A 19,344-nucleotide genomic window follows, 5' to 3' on the forward strand; every position below is an offset into this window, starting at 1 on the left:
ACACGTTGAGATTTCCCAGTAAAGTCCCATAGGTTAAGCTCTCTTAACTGTGTCACATAATTAGGAATCTGTGATAATTATGCAGGTAAATGTTGTTTAGTATTGCAAAAAAGTTAACAAAAGAAAAAAATATATTTGAATAACAGTGCCTTATTATCCTCAAACACATTGGGGTTATTCATATCATGTTATTACAGCAAGATTAAAAGTTTGAATAGCAGCTTTAATGGGATATTTTTGTTGTGTTTTCTTTTTAATTTATTATTCAAACGCTGGCATTTTCAGCTCCCATCCACCTGAAGCTCTTCACATTCTCTGTATTTCCACATAAACAGTTGCATTGGTTTTTATGTCTTTAAACATTATGTAATATTATTTTATGCATTGTCATCATTATTCAAATATTGGGATTTTCATTATGTGAATTTGGTCCTGAAACTGTAATCTTATTGCAGGGGTGGATTGAGGCCGTCTTCTGGGTCTTTCAGATTTTAAAATTCATATTGATGGGTATCTGTTTTTTTCTGTTGGAAGACCATCAAAAATGTAGGATGGATCAACAAAGATAATTTGGAATACTGTCAGAAAATATCTCTTTATCCGCTCCTGTTATTGACGATGTCACCTGTTGTGCATGATTAAAATTCAGTGTTGATTGACAGTGCTATTGTAGGCATGATTTATTATTGCATCAAAATTAACAAAATGAACCATTTTCTGCATTTTCTCAGCATATATGCAGCACTGATAACATGATAAGTGGAAAACCATTTTACCTTTTGGCTTGAAACTTACAGAACTGATGAATATTCATAATACGCAGGTCAAGTTCGAAAATTGGCTTGATTGGACTATTTTTACAAATTTAAAGTTATGCTGTTTTTTTCCATTATTCAGCATATATGCAACACTGACAACACATTTTAAGGAAAACCAATCAGCCTTTTGTCTTGAAACTTACAGGAGTGATCAGTCTGACTAATATACAGATCAAGTTTGAAAATAAGCTTGATCAGTTAAGTTTTGATGAAGTTATTAGCCTTTTTGCATATAAGTGGCTTTTCTTCAGATTAATTCTTAGGCATGTTAACAGTCTCAATATGGAACAAATTAGATATGTAAAAGTGTTGTTTTGACATTTTCTGCTTCTTAAAAATATTGTTAGTTGATTATATAAAAATGACAGTACACCTTGTATTGTGCATTGTGTAATAAAGTATCAAAAATGGAAGGGAACTCATATCATTGAAGTTCGTCAGATTCAATCATTCACTAAGTTAAGAATCTCAGAATGGAGCAAGTTGTTCTATTGATATTTTTCCTTTGACAACATATTTTAATTGATCATACAAAAATGACAGTAAATCGATTATTTTTTTTCATGTAAAAAAGGTATTGAAATGGAAAATAAACTCTTTTTAATACAGTTTCTCTTGTTTAGATTTTGGGATTTTCAAAGTGTTTCTGAACTCTATGGGCTAGACACATTTTGTGAATATCCATGATAGTTTTATTTTATCATTAAAAAACTGATGGTTATTATGCTGTTAAGCATTATGTAATATTGCATCAAAATTGAACAAAACCCTATTTTAGGCACTGCCTCCTTAGTGACCGTGAAAGGAAAACCATGTCACTTGCTCTTTTTACACTTAAAGGAAAGAAACATAGGACTGAAATACAGCTTCAGTTGGAAAATCTGTCTCATTAGTTAATTTTCTGGAAGTTATAGAGGTTTTTTGTGAAAATTTTTATCTTTCACATACTGGAATTTTCAATGTGGGACTTAGAGCTCCCTTGGGCATGAAGCCCAGTGGTAATCACCTTTTTTTAATGTTCATGTTTTTAATAGTAGATATTTAAAAATTGGTGGTATTTATACAGTTAATCATTATGTAATGTTGCATCAAAATTGACAAAAAACCTCTTTTGTACACTGCCACCATTAACGTTATAGAAAGAAAACTGTTACTTTCTATTTTTTCAACTAGTCTTACAAGAATGATTCTTAGGATTGACATACAGCTCATATTAGAAAACCAGCTCTATTAGATTATCACTTTTATCAAATTTATGCATTTTTTGTGAAATTTTCATTTTTCTCATTTTGGCACTTTCTAAATATAAACTTGAACTCTGATGGGCCTGAAGCCTTATGCTTTTACTTTCGTCGGTGTTACCTGTTGTGCATAATTTTAAAACATTTGATGTTGACTGTGCAGTTAAACATAATGTATTATTGTATCAGAATTGATAGTCTCCTATTTTGTGCATTATTGTTTTGTGCATTTCTTAAGGGTGTGACTTATGGGCCTGAAGACCTTTGAGAGGGTCAGTCTGTAAGTTATAAAGTCATTTGCCTAATTAATAGGCCATTAAATGAGATTACATAAAGCACACTTGTTGATATTTCCCTGTAAACTCCCAAAGGTTAAGCTCTCTGCTGGATTAATAATAAGGAAGCAGTGATAATTATGCAGGTAAATTTTGTTTTATATTGCAAATAAGTTTTTAATATATATAATTATATTTATAATAGTTTTTAATATATTTAATTATAATAATATGCCCCCAACAGCCATTATAATAAAAATGATAATATGAGTAATAGTAAAGTTTTAATCTGCCAGTGTGTGTGAGTGTATGTGTTATGAAATGCATTAAAAGGGGAAGTTACATTACTACCTTGGGCTTAAATAAAAATGAAATAAGACTAGGACTAAAAGAAAAGTGAAGTTGAAAATTGTGGACAAAAGTACTATGATTAACTATAATATTTACAAAGGTGTTTGAGAGTCTGGTAAAATCATATACATGTAGGACTTATTCTAAATAAAGCTTTTTATTGACCAGTGATTTCTGCTTCTAAGATTTAAGTAAAATAAAAAGTAATGCAATTAATGAAACATTTTTACTGCTATGGATGTGCCCAGAATTATTCCTTCAATAATTTTAAATTTGACAAAAGAAAGTCTTTCTTTTGACTAGGACTAGGTTTTGACAAGGATCAGTTTTTTTGGTAGTTCTATAAGCTCTGGTAAAATTGTAAACACTGAAATACTTTTACATGTGGTAGTAGAGATTTTGTACTTAAGCATTGACAAAATGTCTCTTTCATCTCTTTTGTACATATAATGGTGAAATTAAAACCTTTTGAACCTCATAGTTATTTAGTTTCTTTGATAAAGAATAACTTCATTTATATATTTATACATGTATATGAAATGTCTCATCATTTTAATGTCTTACAGGACTCTCACTTTTAGAAAGATACATGACCTACTGTGATGTGTACAAGAAGAGGGGTGGTTCGAGTCCTGGCTCAGATGACGACGATCAAGATGTACTGTACCAACGTCAAGGCCATTACAACCCATTCCTCCTCACAAAACTCCTCAAAAACTACAGATCACATCCTGCTATCCTCAAGCTTCCAAACGAACAGTTCTACGACAACGAGCTAGAAGCCTGTGCTGACCGACTTGCCAGGGAGTCCCTCTGCAACTGGGAAGGTTTACCAAAAACGGGGTGTCCCTTTGTATTCCATGGAGTGGTTGGGGAGGACATGAGGGAGGAAAGGAGTCCATCATTCTTCAATCCAGAAGAAGCAACTATTGTGTTGGGATATGTGGAGAAGCTACTGGAGGCCAGAGGCATCCGAGTCTTGCAGAATGAAATTGGAATTATTTCCCCCTACAGAAAACAAGTGAGGGAAATATGACAGAGCTTATTCCATGATGAATACAGGCAACCCCTCCCCAGTCCCTCTCCCTTTTCAAGTTACTAACAACAGTTTGCAATATCAAATCGGGCTTCACGCCAAATGCCAATTAATTGAAGCTGCCTAGTAAAACTTTGCAAATTTGTTTACAATTATTAACTGGGCCTTTTTGCTGAGTTAGGGCAATAGATTCTAAGAATGTGGCATAGCTCTAAAGAGCCAGTAGTCAACATTCTTTAAAGGTCCAACATTCCATTTACCTTAAAGTACAGCCACAATACATCTGAGTTAATAGTATGTTATAGATATGTTAGGCTTATGAAAAGTCCTACTTTAACTACAGAAGTGTACATGTATAAAGAAAAATTTTAAAAATTAAAATTAAAATTGTGGTGAATTTGCTCACTCCCATCTCACATGGCAAATTCAATTACTAATCCACCTGAGCTTGGTTATAATGTAATGTACTAACAATATGCAGCCTGTTCAGAGTTATGGCTAACTACTAGTAAAATAAGATAAAGATAAAGTAAATGCTGAATGTAACGGATGAGTATTAAATCAGGCGCGTAGCCAGGGGGGGGTTCGGGGGTTTTAAAGAACTGCCACTTTTGCTGGGAAAAGGTCCACTGTGGGTAAAATTTGATCTACATGTAGGTACATGAAGTTTTTATGGAAAAAGGTCCACTTTTTCAGAAAAAGAACCCCCCTTTTGAAATTGCTGGTTACGGGCCTGTAAATGCACAGACATCCCTTTTTATTCTCTCCACAGGTTCAAAAACTGAGGCAACTGCTGTCCAAGAAAAACTTTCGGGACATAAAGGTGGGCAGTGTGGAGGAATTTCAGGGTCAGGAGAGACGGGTCATCATGGTGTCCACCGTGAGGAGTAACCCCGATTACCTGGCTCTGGACGCAGAGTTCAAGCTGGGCTTTTTAAAGAACCCACAGGTCAGTCATTTGTACACTTATGCACGTGGACACACAAACTGGGGTAGAGTTAACACTGCCCAATTAAGCCAAATGCTAAAACTGACTTCAATTGGCTAAACAAAATAGGGTTGATTTGCGACTTATTTTAGTCAAATTTAAACCATTTTGGAGAAAAAAGTGATGAAAAAGTAGTAATTTGGCTTTAGAAAAAATTGCTAGTGCCACCTCAGCATATGGTAATAACTTGATTTTTTTCAGTGGGGGGGAAATCGTGAATTTTACAGATGCAGTATTTTTTTAGGCCATTAATTTTTAAAATTTTAATACTCCTACCCAATTCCTATTGGATGGTCACAACAAAATAAAAAAAGTAAGCTACTCTATAGTTCTAATCTGTGCAGTAAGAGTACCACTAATACTATATACTTTATGTGTTTATAAAGGTATACATTTGAAAGTTTGATAATTTTTGCCCATTGAAAAGATAGTGTCATTACCATGATTGTGCTGTGGCATGTGTATATGCGTGAACACATAATTCATAAGACTTTGTACATATGGATGTGCACACACATATTTTGAAATGTAAGGTTATTTAAACAGCTATAGTCCATACTATTTTCATCACCATTTCTTTCCACTATGGCACTGCAGAGACTATGCCATGTGATGCGGAATTCACAGAAGAGATATGAACAGTTAGTCTCAGACTATACTGTCTTCAGTGTTCACCCGCACATACAGTTACATGTGGGATTAATTTTTTTTCAGAGGTTTAATGTGTCGATCACAAGAGCAAAGGCCCTATTGATTGTTGTAGGGAATCCGTTTCTTCTTTCGCAAGATGAACATTGGAACAGGTGAAGTGAATTATTTTAATTTATTTGATCAGTAGCAAAAAAAGTTCAATCAAATTATAAGACTTTTTCAAACCAAACACAAATCAGCCATGTTAGGTTCAAAATTTTTTTCCTTTATTTAATCTTTATTTAATCTCATTGTTTCTAAGAACTCTTGTTCAGACAGACAGACAAACCAACAAAAAAAGAAATGTTAAGGATTTAATAAAGTTCATAAATTAAATTTTTAATGTTTGTTCAGACAGACTGACAAAAAAAAAACAAAAAAACAAAGAGGATAGAAAGATTAAAAAGAGAAAGCTATCATGTTTTAGTTCAGACAGACTGTTAAATGAAAAAAAAATAGAAAAAAAAGGAAAGTTAAAAAACATGTAAATTAAACTCCAAACTGACAGACAAAATAGTGTCTACTAGGCAATTCTTTCTTTTATTGTGAATGAAAGTCCATACAGAAAGACAAAAGAAAGTAGGCAATTCTTTCTTTATTTTCAACTTCTCTTTGGTGTAGTTTCCTTAAGTACTGCCTCGAGAATAAAGCGTACACAGGATGTGATTACGATGACCCTACTGATCAGCTCGACGATGTCGTAGAGAGGTGCAGTGAATATTAAGCAGTCAGGTACGAGCAGGATTTATTGCAATCAATTTCTCTGTTGAATATTTTATTTTCTCAGATTATTGGCTATAAATAATCTAAATCATTAGGACTGAAAAGTCAGAATTTCAAATAAATTGCATGCACATGTACTATCTACTAGCTGTCATCTTGCATTTTCATTACTTAAAGTCCATTTTCAAGAGCAACTATTTTCTTCTTGTCTGTCGTGTTATTCAGACGTACCACAAGTAATGTGTCCAAGATTTATTGATTTTAATTATTATTATTATTATTATTATTATAATTACTGCACCATTTAAACTTTTTTGGGAATATATTATTTTTCAAGATGTAACCATGGATGTCAGCCAGGTTCAGTTGCAAGAGGACCCCGAGTGGACAGGAGAGGCCTAATTTTAACTCTGTATTCTCAACTGTATTCTCAACTCAGATTCTTCTGTGATCAAGAGGAAATGCAAGATCTTTTACTAGGGGACCCTGAATTTGAAAATCAAAATATTATGACGAATAAGACATGGAGGCTAGAGAAACTGATATAATATAATATTGTTGACCACGATATAAAGCTGCCTCATGTATATTAAACTATGACATCTACCTGTAAACTCAGACTTATCAAACCTTGCAAGTTCATCTTTTTTTCTGGAGAAAGGTACATTCAAGTGACATGACGTTTATTATGAAACAATTGAGGATATTACTTACTTAAGCCATATTTTATGGTGCTTGAAACTGTGGGCATTTTTTGTCACTTGATTTTAGAGAGATTTTGATAGATATCATGTAGTCAGATTAGGTACAACTCTGTTAAAGAGCTTGTGAATCACTAATTGTATGAAAATAATCAAAATTGGGGTTTGAATAATGCTTCAATAATTGTCTTAATCATTTTGACTTGAGCCTATTTTATCTGTGAATATCAAATTTTAATATTTTTAATAACATTTTATCAGTATATTTCAGATATGCTTTATGAAAAAGTTTTAAATTGACAGGAGTATTTTTATAATAAGTCAGTTTTAGAAATCAAATTGATTCTATACTAGTGAAAATGTAAAATTCCAGAGTATATTTTTAACCAATGTTTTCTGTAATGTATCATACAGTGTGAGTGTGTTTGTTCTCACCCTATGGGGAGGCAGAGCCTTCAAACTAACTATTCCTTGCACTTGCTTTTCTAAATGTTTGAAGTTGGTTTGTAGTCTAAAATCTGAGCCTATAAAGACTTAGCTGGCTAAGTTGCACTTCACAGTTGTAAGAATCTTACAGATAGCCTAGGTCAGAAATAACTGATAAGTTCCAATGACTCACTGCAAAAAAGGTTGGTAGATTGCATGAATCTATTTGTGGTCTAAATTTTGTCTTTTATGCATATATTTAATGAGAATAGCATCCAAAGGTTAAGGTTGGGCTTTCACTACACCAATCCCCTATTCCCCTTTTTTCACTTACAAAATGGCAAAAATAAAAATAGGTGCAAGAAAAGTTCTGATTTAATCAAAACTAGAGTATTGTTCGCTCATTAACCAAGTTATCAATTTTGCCTCATTTTTTCCAGTCTTTTTACTTTCTTTTCACTTTCCTTTGATTTACATTTTGATTGTCTTGGCAAGTCTTTTACTTGCAGTGGTGTCAGTAGCCCATTTATGTATATTCTACTCATCAACTGTGGACCAATCATTCTTAAAAAATTGTAGTTGTAAGACAATATCGCAAAGTTGACTTTGTATAGTTGGCTATCCAGATTTAGCAGTCTAAGCTTAATTTTTTTGTGAAACGGTTCCCTTTTTTCAATGAGCCAGTATACAGTACCTAATCAGTATTGAATTTACATATTTTATCTTTATCAGCACAATAAGAATCTTGCCATCTACTTTGAATTTTCATTGTTATTAACATTTTAGAATTGTTATGGAATTAAGCTAATTATGTTATCAGTAAGAACAAGATGTTATTATAATGATACATTTATGTACTGTGTAGATGCCAGTGCACTACTAAATTATGAGGAGAAATTTTTAATATTTTTTGGGATGGAGGAAACACAATTAATGAGGTTTTGGGGATTATCTTAATTTTGTGCAAAATTGGGCAACAGACAATGGTTATTTATGTACTAAAAATATATCAATAAAGCAAAAAAGAATGATAGTGCTAAGCTGTGGTGGAACCAAAATTTTAAGAAACAGATTTTGTGGGGTTGCAAAATATCGTGTGTATCACGTCTATAGACTTAGCAGTATAAAAAGCCTTATAATTCTTGCAAGTGGTTTCTTCTTAGTAATTTGGACATTTAAGTTAAATTGAGGACAACACCGCTTCACTAAGAAATGACGTAAAGTCACAAACTACAACGAAGATGGACTGAATTATACAAAAGTAATGTCTGATCGGAGAGTGGGGGTGCATTCGAAACACATGACCTTTTGTCACTCTTACGTAGTTTTTTTAATTACACATACACCATAATAATAAGTTTAGCTAGAAGACACATTTTGTACGCCTAGTTCTAAGGACATAAGCCTACGGATGTATCCAATATATATTAGATGGGGTTGGGTTTTTTTACCCCTCCTAAAATAAATTTTAAAACTCGGTCAGAACTTATAATTTGATATTAAATAACTTAATTATAAATTTATAATTGTATATATATGCATTTAAAAAAGTCATCAAATCACGTTCCAAGACCTAAATATTTTCATAATGTACGCCTTATGACACTTGATAACGTTCACGTGATTCAGATGAAGACAAAATGTGTCAAAAATATCTGAAATCGATATTGGGAAAGGGTTTAAGGGAATGATGTAAGGCACATGAGTAAACTGTGGTCACATAAAGAGATAATTCTAGTTTTTTATGTAATTATGCAAACATTTTCCGACTCATGCATGCCTCAAAGTATGGGAAGTTTAAATATTTTAAATATCGAAGGCTTTAAAAATATCCTATGTGGATAATATTTACACGTTTTTAATACTAACAAAAATTAGACTGCTTTAAATAGGTATTACGACATGCACGTTTATTTTTGACAAATTTTGTCTTCAACTTCGGTTGAATTTTTCACAGTGCCTGGTAATGAATGTTTGCTAATTGCTTTCTAAGAGAATGCAGTTTTTGCCGTTTAAAAAATTTGACTTTTCCCTGTCACCATTTCGTCTAGCTAATCGTGGATGTAACTGAATTAAAGATTCTATCAATGGCTAAAATATTACAAAAAAACATCAAACAACTGAAAATAATGACCCGCGACAAAAGACGCCCCGAAAAGTTTCTTTTTTCAATTTTTAAAAACCGGGCGACACCTCGAAGGTGGCCGCATTATTGCGTTATTAAAAAAATTCTAGTTATTTTCGGAGACGTTAAAACGTCAGATTTAGTTGCTAGGCTGATGTAAGTAAAGTTTCACTTGGACAAACAATTCTTACGTTTAGTAATATAAAAAAAGATAAATGGGCCTACACATATACTTGCATTATCTTTATAAAAAATATTTTTCTGTTTCTGCTCAACTCATAACTCATGTTACTGGTGTGGGAGTACTGATAACCCGACGCCATGAAGGGAGACGTCAGTTGTTAATTATTACCTAAATCAGTAGACGTTTTGAATATAAAAATATACATTCAGTCGTTTCTTCTGCCTGGCATAAGTAATATGATCCACTGCTTCTATCTTCCAGTTTTGTAAATCAATATAATTTGTTTTTTCATTTTTCAGAATAACAAGTCAGCTGATTACAAAATGTGTTTCAGAGTACTTGGGTGACTGAACATGCTAAGTTCAGTGTACTTCCAATTGTCTCTCTACAATTCACTACAATCAGAACAACCATACTCCCTCAGGCTGCCTCAAAAATGCAGTCACGTACCCTACGCCAAATTACATTATCCACATTTTGGATCAGTGTTCAAATACACGCACACTAAAGTAGCCTGCGAGAAGTTCACAGCTACCAGCTTAACGGACATCGTACCTATAAAAATTTTAGGGAGAAGGTATGTTGCTCAGAAATTTTCATCAAATTTGCCTGCACATTTCACAGACATTGCTTAGAACTTATTACTCTTATTATAAACAAACTGACAGGCAGAATAATCAAAATATAAAATATAAAAGAAAATGAATATGTTGATAAGATATTATTACCAACTTTGCGCATCACTATCAAAGGCCATCCCCTTTGAACAAGTTGACCATTGGTGACAACAAGAACGCCAACATGTGACTATACGTCAACAAAGGTATAAAAGCGCAAAATTTTAAAAGTGCGTTCACTCAACAGCGGACAGATCTAGAGCAACAGGACGGATGCCATGTGCTGCGCCCTGTATCAAGCACAAAGGACACGGGAGTCGACTCCCATTTCTCCGAATCTTCTACTCATCCTACGTCAACGCATCGCTCTTCGACATATTGTTCCCTGCACACGCAGACATCTAGACGGTGGATTCGGCGTTGCTCTTAGCTGGCCAGCTAAAATCTTCGCTTCTCCCCACGAGGAATCGTCGCTCGGTCATCTTCGCAGGATACTTCACCTTTTTGCTGTCGTGGGCTGGAGTCGTAGTGTCATTGCATATTCCCATGCTTTCCAGGTTTCTTTTTATTACAGGTCCAGGAAGCAGACTGCAAACTGGTGGGCGCCACCTGTGGGACTTCGACTACACTCCTTAAGGTATGTAATCTTTTTTTCTTTTTGGAAGGGGAGTTTGAGAAATGAAAGAAATCTAATCTCGTTTTTATTTCTGTTTACAGGACAAAGAAGATGATGGGCGCCACCTGTGGGACTTCGACTACACTCCTTAAGGTATGTAATCTTTTTTCTTTTTGGAAGGGGGGTTTGAGAAATGAAAGAAATCTAATCTCATTTTTATTTTTTGTTTACAGGACATAGAAGATGATGGGCGCCACCTGTGGGACTTCGACTACACTCCTTAAGGTATGTAATCTTTTTTTCTTTTTGGAAGGGGAGTTTGAGAAATGAAAGAAATCTAATCTCGTTTTTATTTCTGTTTACAGGACATAGAAGATGATGGGCGCCACCTGTGGGACTTCGACTACACTCCTTAAGGTATGTAATCTTTTTTTTCTTTTTGGAAGGGGAGTTTGAGAAATGAAAGAAATCTAATCTCGTTTTTATTTCTGTTTACAGGACATAGAAGATGATGGGCGCCACCTGTGGGACTTCGACCCACTCCTTAAGGTATGTAATCTTTTTTCTTTTTGGAAGGTGAGTTTGAGAAATGAAAGAAATCTAATCTCGTTTTTATTTCTGTTTACAGGACATAGAAGATGATGGGCGCCACCTGTGGGACTTCGACTACACTCCTTAAGGTATGTAATCTTTTTTTCTTTTTGGAAGGGGAGTTTGAGAAATGAAAGAAATCTAATCTCGTTTTTATTTCTGTTTACAGGACATAGAAGATGATGGGCGCCACCTGTGGGACTTCGACTACACTCCTTAAGGTATGTAATCTTTTTTTTCTTTTTGGAAGGGGAGTTTGAGAAATGAAAGAAATCTAATCTCGTTTTTATTTCTGTTTACAGGACATAGAAGATGATGGGCGCCACCTGTGGGACTTCGACCCACTCCTTAAGGTATGTAATCTTTTTTCTTTTTGGAAGGTGAGTTTGAGAAATGAAAGAAATCTAATCTCGTTTTTATTTCTGTTTACAGGACATAGAAGATGATGGGCGCCACCTGTGGGACTTCGACTACACTCCTTAAGGTATGTAATCTTTTTTTTTCTTTTTGGAAGGGGAGTTTGAGAAGTGAAAGAAATCTAATCTCGTTTTTATTTCTGTTTACAGGACATAGAAGATGATGGGCGCCACCTGTGGGACTTCGACTACACTCCTTAAGGTATGTAATCTTTTTTCTTTTTGGAAGGGGAGTTTGAGAAATGAAAGAAATCTAATCTCGTTTTTATTTCTGTTTACAGGACATAGAAGATGATGGGCGCCACCTGTGGGACTTCGACTACACTCCTTAAGGTATGTAATCTTTTTTTCTTTTTGGAAGGGGAGTTTGAGAAATGAAAGAAATCTAATCTCGTTTTTAATTCTGTTTACAGGACATAGAAGTGATGGGCGCCACTTGTGGGACTTCGACTACACTCCTTAAGGTATGTAATCTTTTTTCTTTTGGAAGGGGGGTTTGAGAAATGAAAGAAATCTAATCTCGTTTTTATTTCTGTTTACAGGACACAACTGCAAGGAGACACCCCACATCTACACTTAAGCTACTTCGACCATCCCTTGGAGCCAGCGAGTCCTGCCATGGTCTCTCTACGAGGTGGCTTCACTGGGGAAGCGTCCAGCGAGTCCTGCCATGGTCTGTCTACGAGGTGGCTGCACTGAGGAAGCGTCCAGCGAGTCCTGCCATGGTCTGTCTACGAGGTGGCTGCACAGGGAAGCGTCCAGCGAGTCTTGTCATATGGTGTTTCAATGAGATGGAAACCACTTAAAGGTAAGCCTGACTGCAGAGTGCTGACATAGTATGAAAAGTCATTAATTCATTTTTCTTTCTGTTGACAGAACACAACTGCAAGGAGACGTCCCACATCTACACTTAAGCTACTTTGACCATTCCTTGGTGCCAGCGAGTCCTGCCATGGTCTGTCTCTTTGATGTGGCTGCACTGGGGAAGCGTCCAGCGAGTCCTGTCATGGCCTGTCTACGAGGTGGCTGCATTAAGGAAGCGTCCGGCGAGTCGTGCCATGGTCTATCTGCGAGGTGGCTGCACTGGGGAAGCGTCCAGCGAGTCCTGCCATGGTCTATCTGCGAGGTGGCTGCACTTGGGAAGCGTCCAGCGAGTCCTGCCATGGTCCGTCTACGAGGTGGCTGCACTTGGGAAGCGTCCAGCGAGTCCTGCCATGGTCCGTCTACGAGGTGGCTGCACTGGGGAAGCGTCCAGCGAGTCCTGCCATGGTCCGTCTACGAGGTGGCTGCACTGGGGAAGCGTCCAGCGAGTCCTGCCATGGTCCGTCTACGAGGTGGCTGCACTGGGGAAGCGTCCAGCGAGTCCTGCCATGGTCTGTCTTCGAGGTGGCTGCACTAGGAAGCGTCCAGCGAGTCCTGTCCAACGTTTCATGGCAACTGCAAGGAGAAGAGGGCCACGTGCACACTTCCGATACATCCCTCAATCCTTGGTGCCAGTGAGTCCTGCCCCGGTCTGTTGAAGAGGCTGCATTGGAGAAGCGTTTGAAGCATATGGTGTTTCACTGAGGCAGAAAAACCTGCAAGGTAACCCGTGTTACTGGCGAGAACAATACACTAAAATTAATTTTTCAGCAGCAGTCTGTGCCATAAACTTTTCACCCTACTGGCCATTCAGTCCACCTTCTTTCCTAAAAACTAGATATAGATGTCTGAATCTTGATTCACTGGTTCGAATACAAAGTTCAATAGGACTAGACTGGATTGCATTAATATTTGTATTAACAAGACCTTGACATTTTTCTCGAATCATGATGTAACAGTTACATTTAAAATAAATCAAAAGCTCTTTTTCATACTTATAGAAAAAATCCAACAGCCATGTCACCAAATTGACACTTTCTGGAAATCTACCGATTCCAACAATTTTTCTGGCTGCAGACTGCTTTTGATATACAATTTTTGAAAACTAATCAAATTTTCCTTTCTATTTACAGAACTCAATTAGGGCAATTCCTGATAAAGTCCCGCTTTTTTGAAAGAGGTGCAAGAAGAGGGTCACATTCAATCCTTGGTGCATGGTCGAGTCCTGCCATGGTCTGTATGTTAGGGTGCTGCATGGGGGAGCATCAGAAGCATATGGCGTTTCACAGAGATGGAAACCTATCAAGCCTTAAAAGGTACATATCACTCATGTTTTTTGGGGAAAACAAAACACTTAAGTGATTTTTCATACTTTGAAAAACTAAAAACCGTTAGCCACATTAATTTGACAGCTCACATTCAGAAGGCAATGTCTTTTACCCATGACCCACTCCTAGGATTAAGATATTTATGGTTAGTAGATTGGATTTGGGTGGGAGAAGTAAAGAGGGAAACTTTTGACTTATAATTTTTTTATTTTGTAGTTGAGGCAGATAGCATTGGCGAGCGCCTGTCCTGATGACGGTCCATTTTAACAAGGTTAACAAGGCTAAAATGGAGAAAGCCATGTCAGCTATATCATAGTGTTTCAAGAGCCCTTCAATAGTTGTGATTAGAGAGCATTCAAGGTAAGTTATGGGACAGGATAAGGGTAAATGAACTAGATTGTCATTCATTGTATAGATAATACAAATCTTTTATCAGTGCAACTCCAACAAACTGAGCATTTTGTGCAAGGTCTTAGACAATTGTTTTAAGAATGTTTGGAACCTGTCACTCGGTGCAGGCATTTGTTTTCTATTTACAATTTACTCTAGCAAATTCAGTGCTCATTTTTCACAGGTAAAAAGCTCTTTTAATTTGTCACAGATGTGGAAAAACCTTATCATTCATACAAAATATTTTGACATGCCATTCGTCAACTTTCAGATCCTCAACAGTCTCGATATTCTGCAGCACGTTGTCAATGGTCCAGATTACTTGGAGCTACCGCCCCCACCACCCACCACCACCAATGTGACTCCGGGGCGTGGTCACTGGTCCAGATTACTTGGAGCTACCGCCCCCACCACCCACCACCAACAATGTGACTCCGAGGCGTGGTCAGTGGTCCAGGTTACTTGGAGCTACCGCCCCCACCACCCACCACCAACAATGTGACTCCGAGGCGTGGTCAGTGGTCCAGATTACTTGGAGCTACCGCCCCCACCACCCACCACCACCAATGTGACTCCAGGGCGTGGTTACTGGTCCAGATTACTTGGAGCTACCGCCCCCAACACCCACCACCAATGTGACTCCGGGACGTTGTCACTGGTCCAGAAATTGTATACTAGCAGCTACCACCCCCACCTCCAGTGCTGTGGTTGTGGTAATAAAAGGCCACCGTAGAAGTGAGTATTTATTTCCATCTCTCTATATTGTTCAGATTGTTAGGCATTTTCCTGGTTTATATGCCTCCCTTTACGCCTCTTGTTCTCCAGTCACTTTCTTTTTGTAGAATCTTGGCACTCTCCCAATCAATGTTTTTTTGTGATGGTTCGTTGTAGCAGAAGGCTACCTTGGGCTGTAGTGTATTTTTCCCTCTTCGGGTACCCTTTCTTATTCCTTCCCGTGTTCTTTAACTCTAACGTTCAACTTTCTCTTTGTCTCTCCCATATAAATCCTTCACAAATTAAACACTTGATGGAATACTAGTACACTCCTCCCGCTGGATATAGATTGTTCAGGCTTTACTTAAACTTGTCTTTGAGTAGAGTCGTTTAAATGCTGTTAGTGTTCCTTTTCCTTCGTTAAAACTAATTTGTGCAATACCCCATTGTGACATTAAGTCTGAAGGTCGCCAGTGGCATGTCAAAATATTTCGCTTGAATGTTTTTTACAAGTTTGTGACAAAAGTGCTTTTGATATTTATTTCCCATCAAACTGCCGAAACTTTAAAAACACATTTCATATACAAATGGTTGACTTTTATTACATTTTGAAGTAATAATTTAAATTTGCAGGCTACCAAAAGTGGTGGATTCTAAAAATGAAGATTGCAACTACCAAACCTCCAGATGAAACACTTCTTCAGGATTGAGGGATCTTTATACAGATAACTTTGTAAGTTATTGGGGATCAACAACTTAAGAAAAGTGGTTCTGAATTTTTTAAGTATTATTATTGGTGTATTATGGCGTTTCTTATTATTGACAGTGATCAAAAACTATATCCTATGTAAACAAACAGTAGAATTAGAAGTAGCACAGACAGTCAACAATTTAACATGTAGGCTAACATTACAATATTCAATATAGCAACATCTTTTCTTACTTTTTTGTCAAATGTTTGAAATAATTTATTTTTTGAAGACTGCTGTCTTCTTACTCTAAAAAGTTAATATATATATTTCAATAAAGGAAGCATATTTCACTGTACATTTGGAAATAACGCTCTGATCATTTTAAGAACCAAGCTTTTCATTAATGTTAACGGTGTGTAAATACCAGTGATGTACTTTCTTTGTTGCAGTTTCGATATAGCTTTTCATACTTTTGAGTAAAAGTTGGATTTCATTTGTAGGCTACGAATTGGGAGTTTGCCAATAATTACGCCTGCATGGTGTCAGATAACGTCGACCCAAGACCAAATGTCCAAGATGTTGAACACTGTACAGCGTTAGCAAGGAGCCCTGTGGACACTTTCATGGATGCTCGGACATCCCACGAGTTTTGGTGTTGAAGGACACGGCTTGTTCTGCAAACAAATATAAAGAATGTGGAATGGTAATGAAGGCAATATACAGTACTGAATGTAGTGGGAATACAGTCTAATAATGTATCAGTCTTTTGGATGCTGAGAATATTTGGGGTTCATGGGTCACAAACATGTCAAGGTGAAATTGCATCAAATTTCATTTGTATTTTATGCCTTATGCAGTGAACCATTTTATTTCAATAACAGAAGAGAAAACTGAGGTTCAAGATAATTCTTCATTCCATACAAGATCAATTGAATAAGATGTGTGCTTCTGTAGGAAAAGTCTACTTCTACAGTTGCTATAATTATTATATTAATAAATTTGAATATAGAGTTGCTTTATCCACATTCTGAATGCAGATAGTTTTTTGCTCACAAAAACATTCCCACCACTTGTGGTCGTCTGTGTTTCGTTTCAATCTGAGATGGTCATTTTTCAAATTTGTGCTTTTGATGATGTGGAGTTGTTTGTCAGTATGGCATTTGAAAAGGTCTTAACCTGCACACTAACCTTACTAACAAACCCTCACATCTTTGTAAAATCTGACTTCATGTAAACGCTTTTACATGAAGAGATTTTACATTGGTAGATTGTGCAAAATCTGTAATGAAATATTTTACGTGTGAGAAAATATTTCATTATATTTTTTGTACAGTCTGCTCTTCTTGAGAGATGCTGTCATCTCTCAAGAAAGAGATCACATTACTAATATTCAGATTTTCTCAAGTGTTATAGTTGACAAATACATCCACTTCATCACATATGCACCTTTTCTCCGGATCAAAAAAATTCAGATTGAAATTTACATGGGCGGTCATACAGTGTAATGTGAGATCCGAAATATTTTGAAGCAAGCTTGCTTTATTCTGTACTTGTATCATGCAGGTAGTTGCGATTTCAGTGCAAAGTTACATTTTAGAAACCTGGTATTTTAAGTCGAATTATATATCAAAGTTTAGTTGAAATCATTGATATTCCCGAGTTATAATCATATTACTTGAATCTGTTTGCATTTTATCATAAAGAGAACTATAATCAAGTTTTGAAAGATGCTTGCAGTTGTAAAATGATTAACTTTATTTATGGTTTTAATTCTCCAAGATAAAGTCAAAATGATTCTGTTTAATTGTTATGTCTCTTGTTAGTTTTTTATTGGCTTCAGTGCCTTTTTCTGTAAGAATTACTTTAATAAGTTTTTATGCTTCACCTCGTGTATAGTATATATAGAGAATAGTTAGTCAAGACAAAGGTTATTCCATCTCAAAATGCTGTCTAAAACGGGACGATTCTTGAACTGTACGCAGCGCCGTGCCAATAGAAACGGATTTCGTCATGTTATAAGGGCCGAATTATCCGGGCGTGGGCACTTTCCCGGCATTCCCCACGAAGGGTTTAGACGGGTTTTTCCCCACGGCCCGAGAGCATCTGGTACCAGTTTCCGACCACAAGACCTGCATTATCGGACTGTGTGCGTTCCGACGCTAGATGAAGACGATGGAAAATCTTAGAACTTTTGATAATACTGCTATGTATTAATTCATTGCGTTTACGTAGTTCATTACTGATTATTAGTCCTTTTTAAATCAACTGTAAATATTCAAAATTGTACATAATAGTTGAATAAAAAATAATCTATAATTTTCTCTCTTTTTTTTTTTTTGTAAAAAAAGTGGTCGTGTACAGATCGCTAAAAAAAAAGCGAGACTTGCAAATAAATTTAAATGGACTCGCATGTATGCTCGTTTAATCATTAGTAGAAATTATCCTCTTTCGCCTCTCACTTAAACTTTTACAATCTCGTCACTATTTCTGTCACTCCAATTGCTTCCATAAAACTAGCCGATGTCCAGGTAATGAGTTGAATTTTGGTTTTTGGATACAAAGCTGTGGTGCTGCGTTACTTTGCTCTCCCGGTGTGGCGTGATAGACCCGTGCCGTGACGAAACCGTTCTGCACATGCGCATTGAGGGTAGATTGAAAGAAGTAACTTCCGGTATGACGATGTCGTCCTAAGTAGGCGCTATGTTTGCACTGTTCAAACTATGATCTTTCTATTCATAATTCAGTGGTTTTCGTCATGAGAGAGTATGTATTTGATAATCTTATTACTACAGTATACGGGGGAATGTTGGAAGTGAGCTTTTGATCGTGACTAAACTGTTTTGCTCTGTGTGAAAAACGTGGTATATCTAAGACTCGTATTAGCCTATAAATGTTTTCACGCTACAATGTTCTTTCAATTCAGAGTAAAGTCATTTTCATTAAAAAGAAATTGTGTGTTTGATAATACTACAACTTTCTCTACGGGGAAATGTTGGAAATGCATGTGCAGCTACGTACTGTAAGTCAACAGACTGCTACCCCCGCGTGAATAATCCGTCAGAACGGTTTATGCACGACGACGATTTCTTTACGTGACACCGGGCCCCGTAACTCGAAAGCAGCGCGCATTGCGACCGAGCGCAAGCGTCTCGATTCCATTACTTGCCCATGCTCGCCCCATGTAATACCAAGGAGTTATAACAGTCACCACCTTATAATCGCTTTCTATGACATCGTTCCCTCCCAGCACATCGTCCAAATAACTACCTGTGAATAAAATCGTCAGCATACAGCGTCGCTTTGACACTACTGATCTCGAATTCTAACGCGAAATAACGCATATAAAATCAATCTCCAAGCGGAGGAGAGCGACCCAGACGAAACCTTGAGACAGGAGGCCCCCCGTAGCTAGCTCCGCCCACCGTAACAGACATCGGACAATAGAGAGGCTTGCGTGTAATCTCCTTCTGTTATAACTCCTTGCCTGTACTCATTGTGTTGAAATGAAAATATTTCAAATACGCGTGTATAAAAAAGTGCAGCTTCAACACCAAAGACGCC

The 19,344-nt window shown here is 36.6% G+C and overlaps 2 protein-coding genes and 1 long non-coding RNA gene across 4 annotated transcripts; all 3 read left to right on the top strand.

Annotated features, from left to right (window-relative positions):
- The first annotated feature begins 2,360 nt into the window (after nt 1–2,360).
- LOC147762942 (RNA helicase MOV-10-like) lies at nt 2,361–8,282 on the top strand. Of its 2 annotated transcripts, XM_087010120.1 has the most exons (6): nt 2,361–2,480; nt 3,252–3,706; nt 4,494–4,670; nt 5,424–5,512; nt 6,021–6,131; nt 6,460–8,282. In XM_087010120.1, the coding sequence occupies exons 2-5, from the start codon at nt 3,275–3,277 to the stop codon at nt 6,121–6,123; spliced, it is 801 nt and encodes a 266-aa protein (XP_086866246.1). In that variant the 5' UTR covers nt 2,361–2,480; nt 3,252–3,274; the 3' UTR covers nt 6,124–6,131; nt 6,460–8,282. The 2 variants fall into 2 exon arrangements, with proteins under 2 accessions (XP_086866246.1, XP_086866245.1); XM_087010119.1 differs by lacking the exon at nt 2,361–2,480 and having other exon boundaries at nt 2,869–3,706.
- Nucleotides 8,283–10,779: 2,497 nt separating this feature from the next.
- Nucleotides 10,780–11,318, top strand: LOC147762943 (uncharacterized). Its single transcript, XR_015333485.1, has 3 exons — nt 10,780–10,944; nt 11,025–11,076; nt 11,157–11,318. It is a non-coding gene; the product is annotated as an uncharacterized LOC147762943 (long non-coding RNA).
- Nucleotides 11,319–11,737: 419 nt separating this feature from the next.
- On the top strand, nt 11,738–17,587 carry LOC147762944 (uncharacterized). The gene is made up of 7 exons (XM_087008966.1): nt 11,738–11,762; nt 12,289–13,382; nt 13,793–13,975; nt 14,204–14,347; nt 14,649–15,112; nt 15,725–15,824; nt 16,284–17,587. The coding sequence occupies exon 2, from the start codon at nt 12,751–12,753 to the stop codon at nt 13,195–13,197; it is 447 nt and encodes a 148-aa protein (XP_086865092.1). The 5' UTR covers nt 11,738–11,762; nt 12,289–12,750; the 3' UTR covers nt 13,198–13,382; nt 13,793–13,975; nt 14,204–14,347; nt 14,649–15,112; nt 15,725–15,824; nt 16,284–17,587.
- Nucleotides 17,588–19,344: the final 1,757 nt, after the last annotated feature.

Source organism: Lingula anatina, chromosome 3 (assembly GCF_051362555.1).
Source record: "Lingula anatina isolate TDL-2025a chromosome 3, LinAna3.0, whole genome shotgun sequence".
NCBI lineage: Eukaryota > Metazoa > Brachiopoda > Lingulata > Lingulida > Lingulidae > Lingula > Lingula anatina.

Excerpts from the sequence above, each read along its gene's own strand:
- LOC147762942 (XM_087010120.1), top strand. The coding sequence starts at position 3,275 with ATGACCTACTGTGATGTGTACAAGAAGAGGGGTGGTTCGAGTCCTGGC. Across the intron at positions 3,707-4,493 it reads TTTCCCCCTACAGAAAACAA|GTTCAAAAACTGAGGCAACT; the intron begins GTGAGGGAAATA and ends TTCTCTCCACAG. Across the intron at positions 5,513-6,020 it reads CAAGATGAACATTGGAACAG|TTTCCTTAAGTACTGCCTCG; the intron begins GTGAAGTGAATT and ends TCTTTGGTGTAG.
- LOC147762944 (XM_087008966.1), top strand. The coding sequence starts at position 12,751 with ATGGTCTGTCTCTTTGATGTGGCTGCACTGGGGAAGCGTCCAGCGAGT.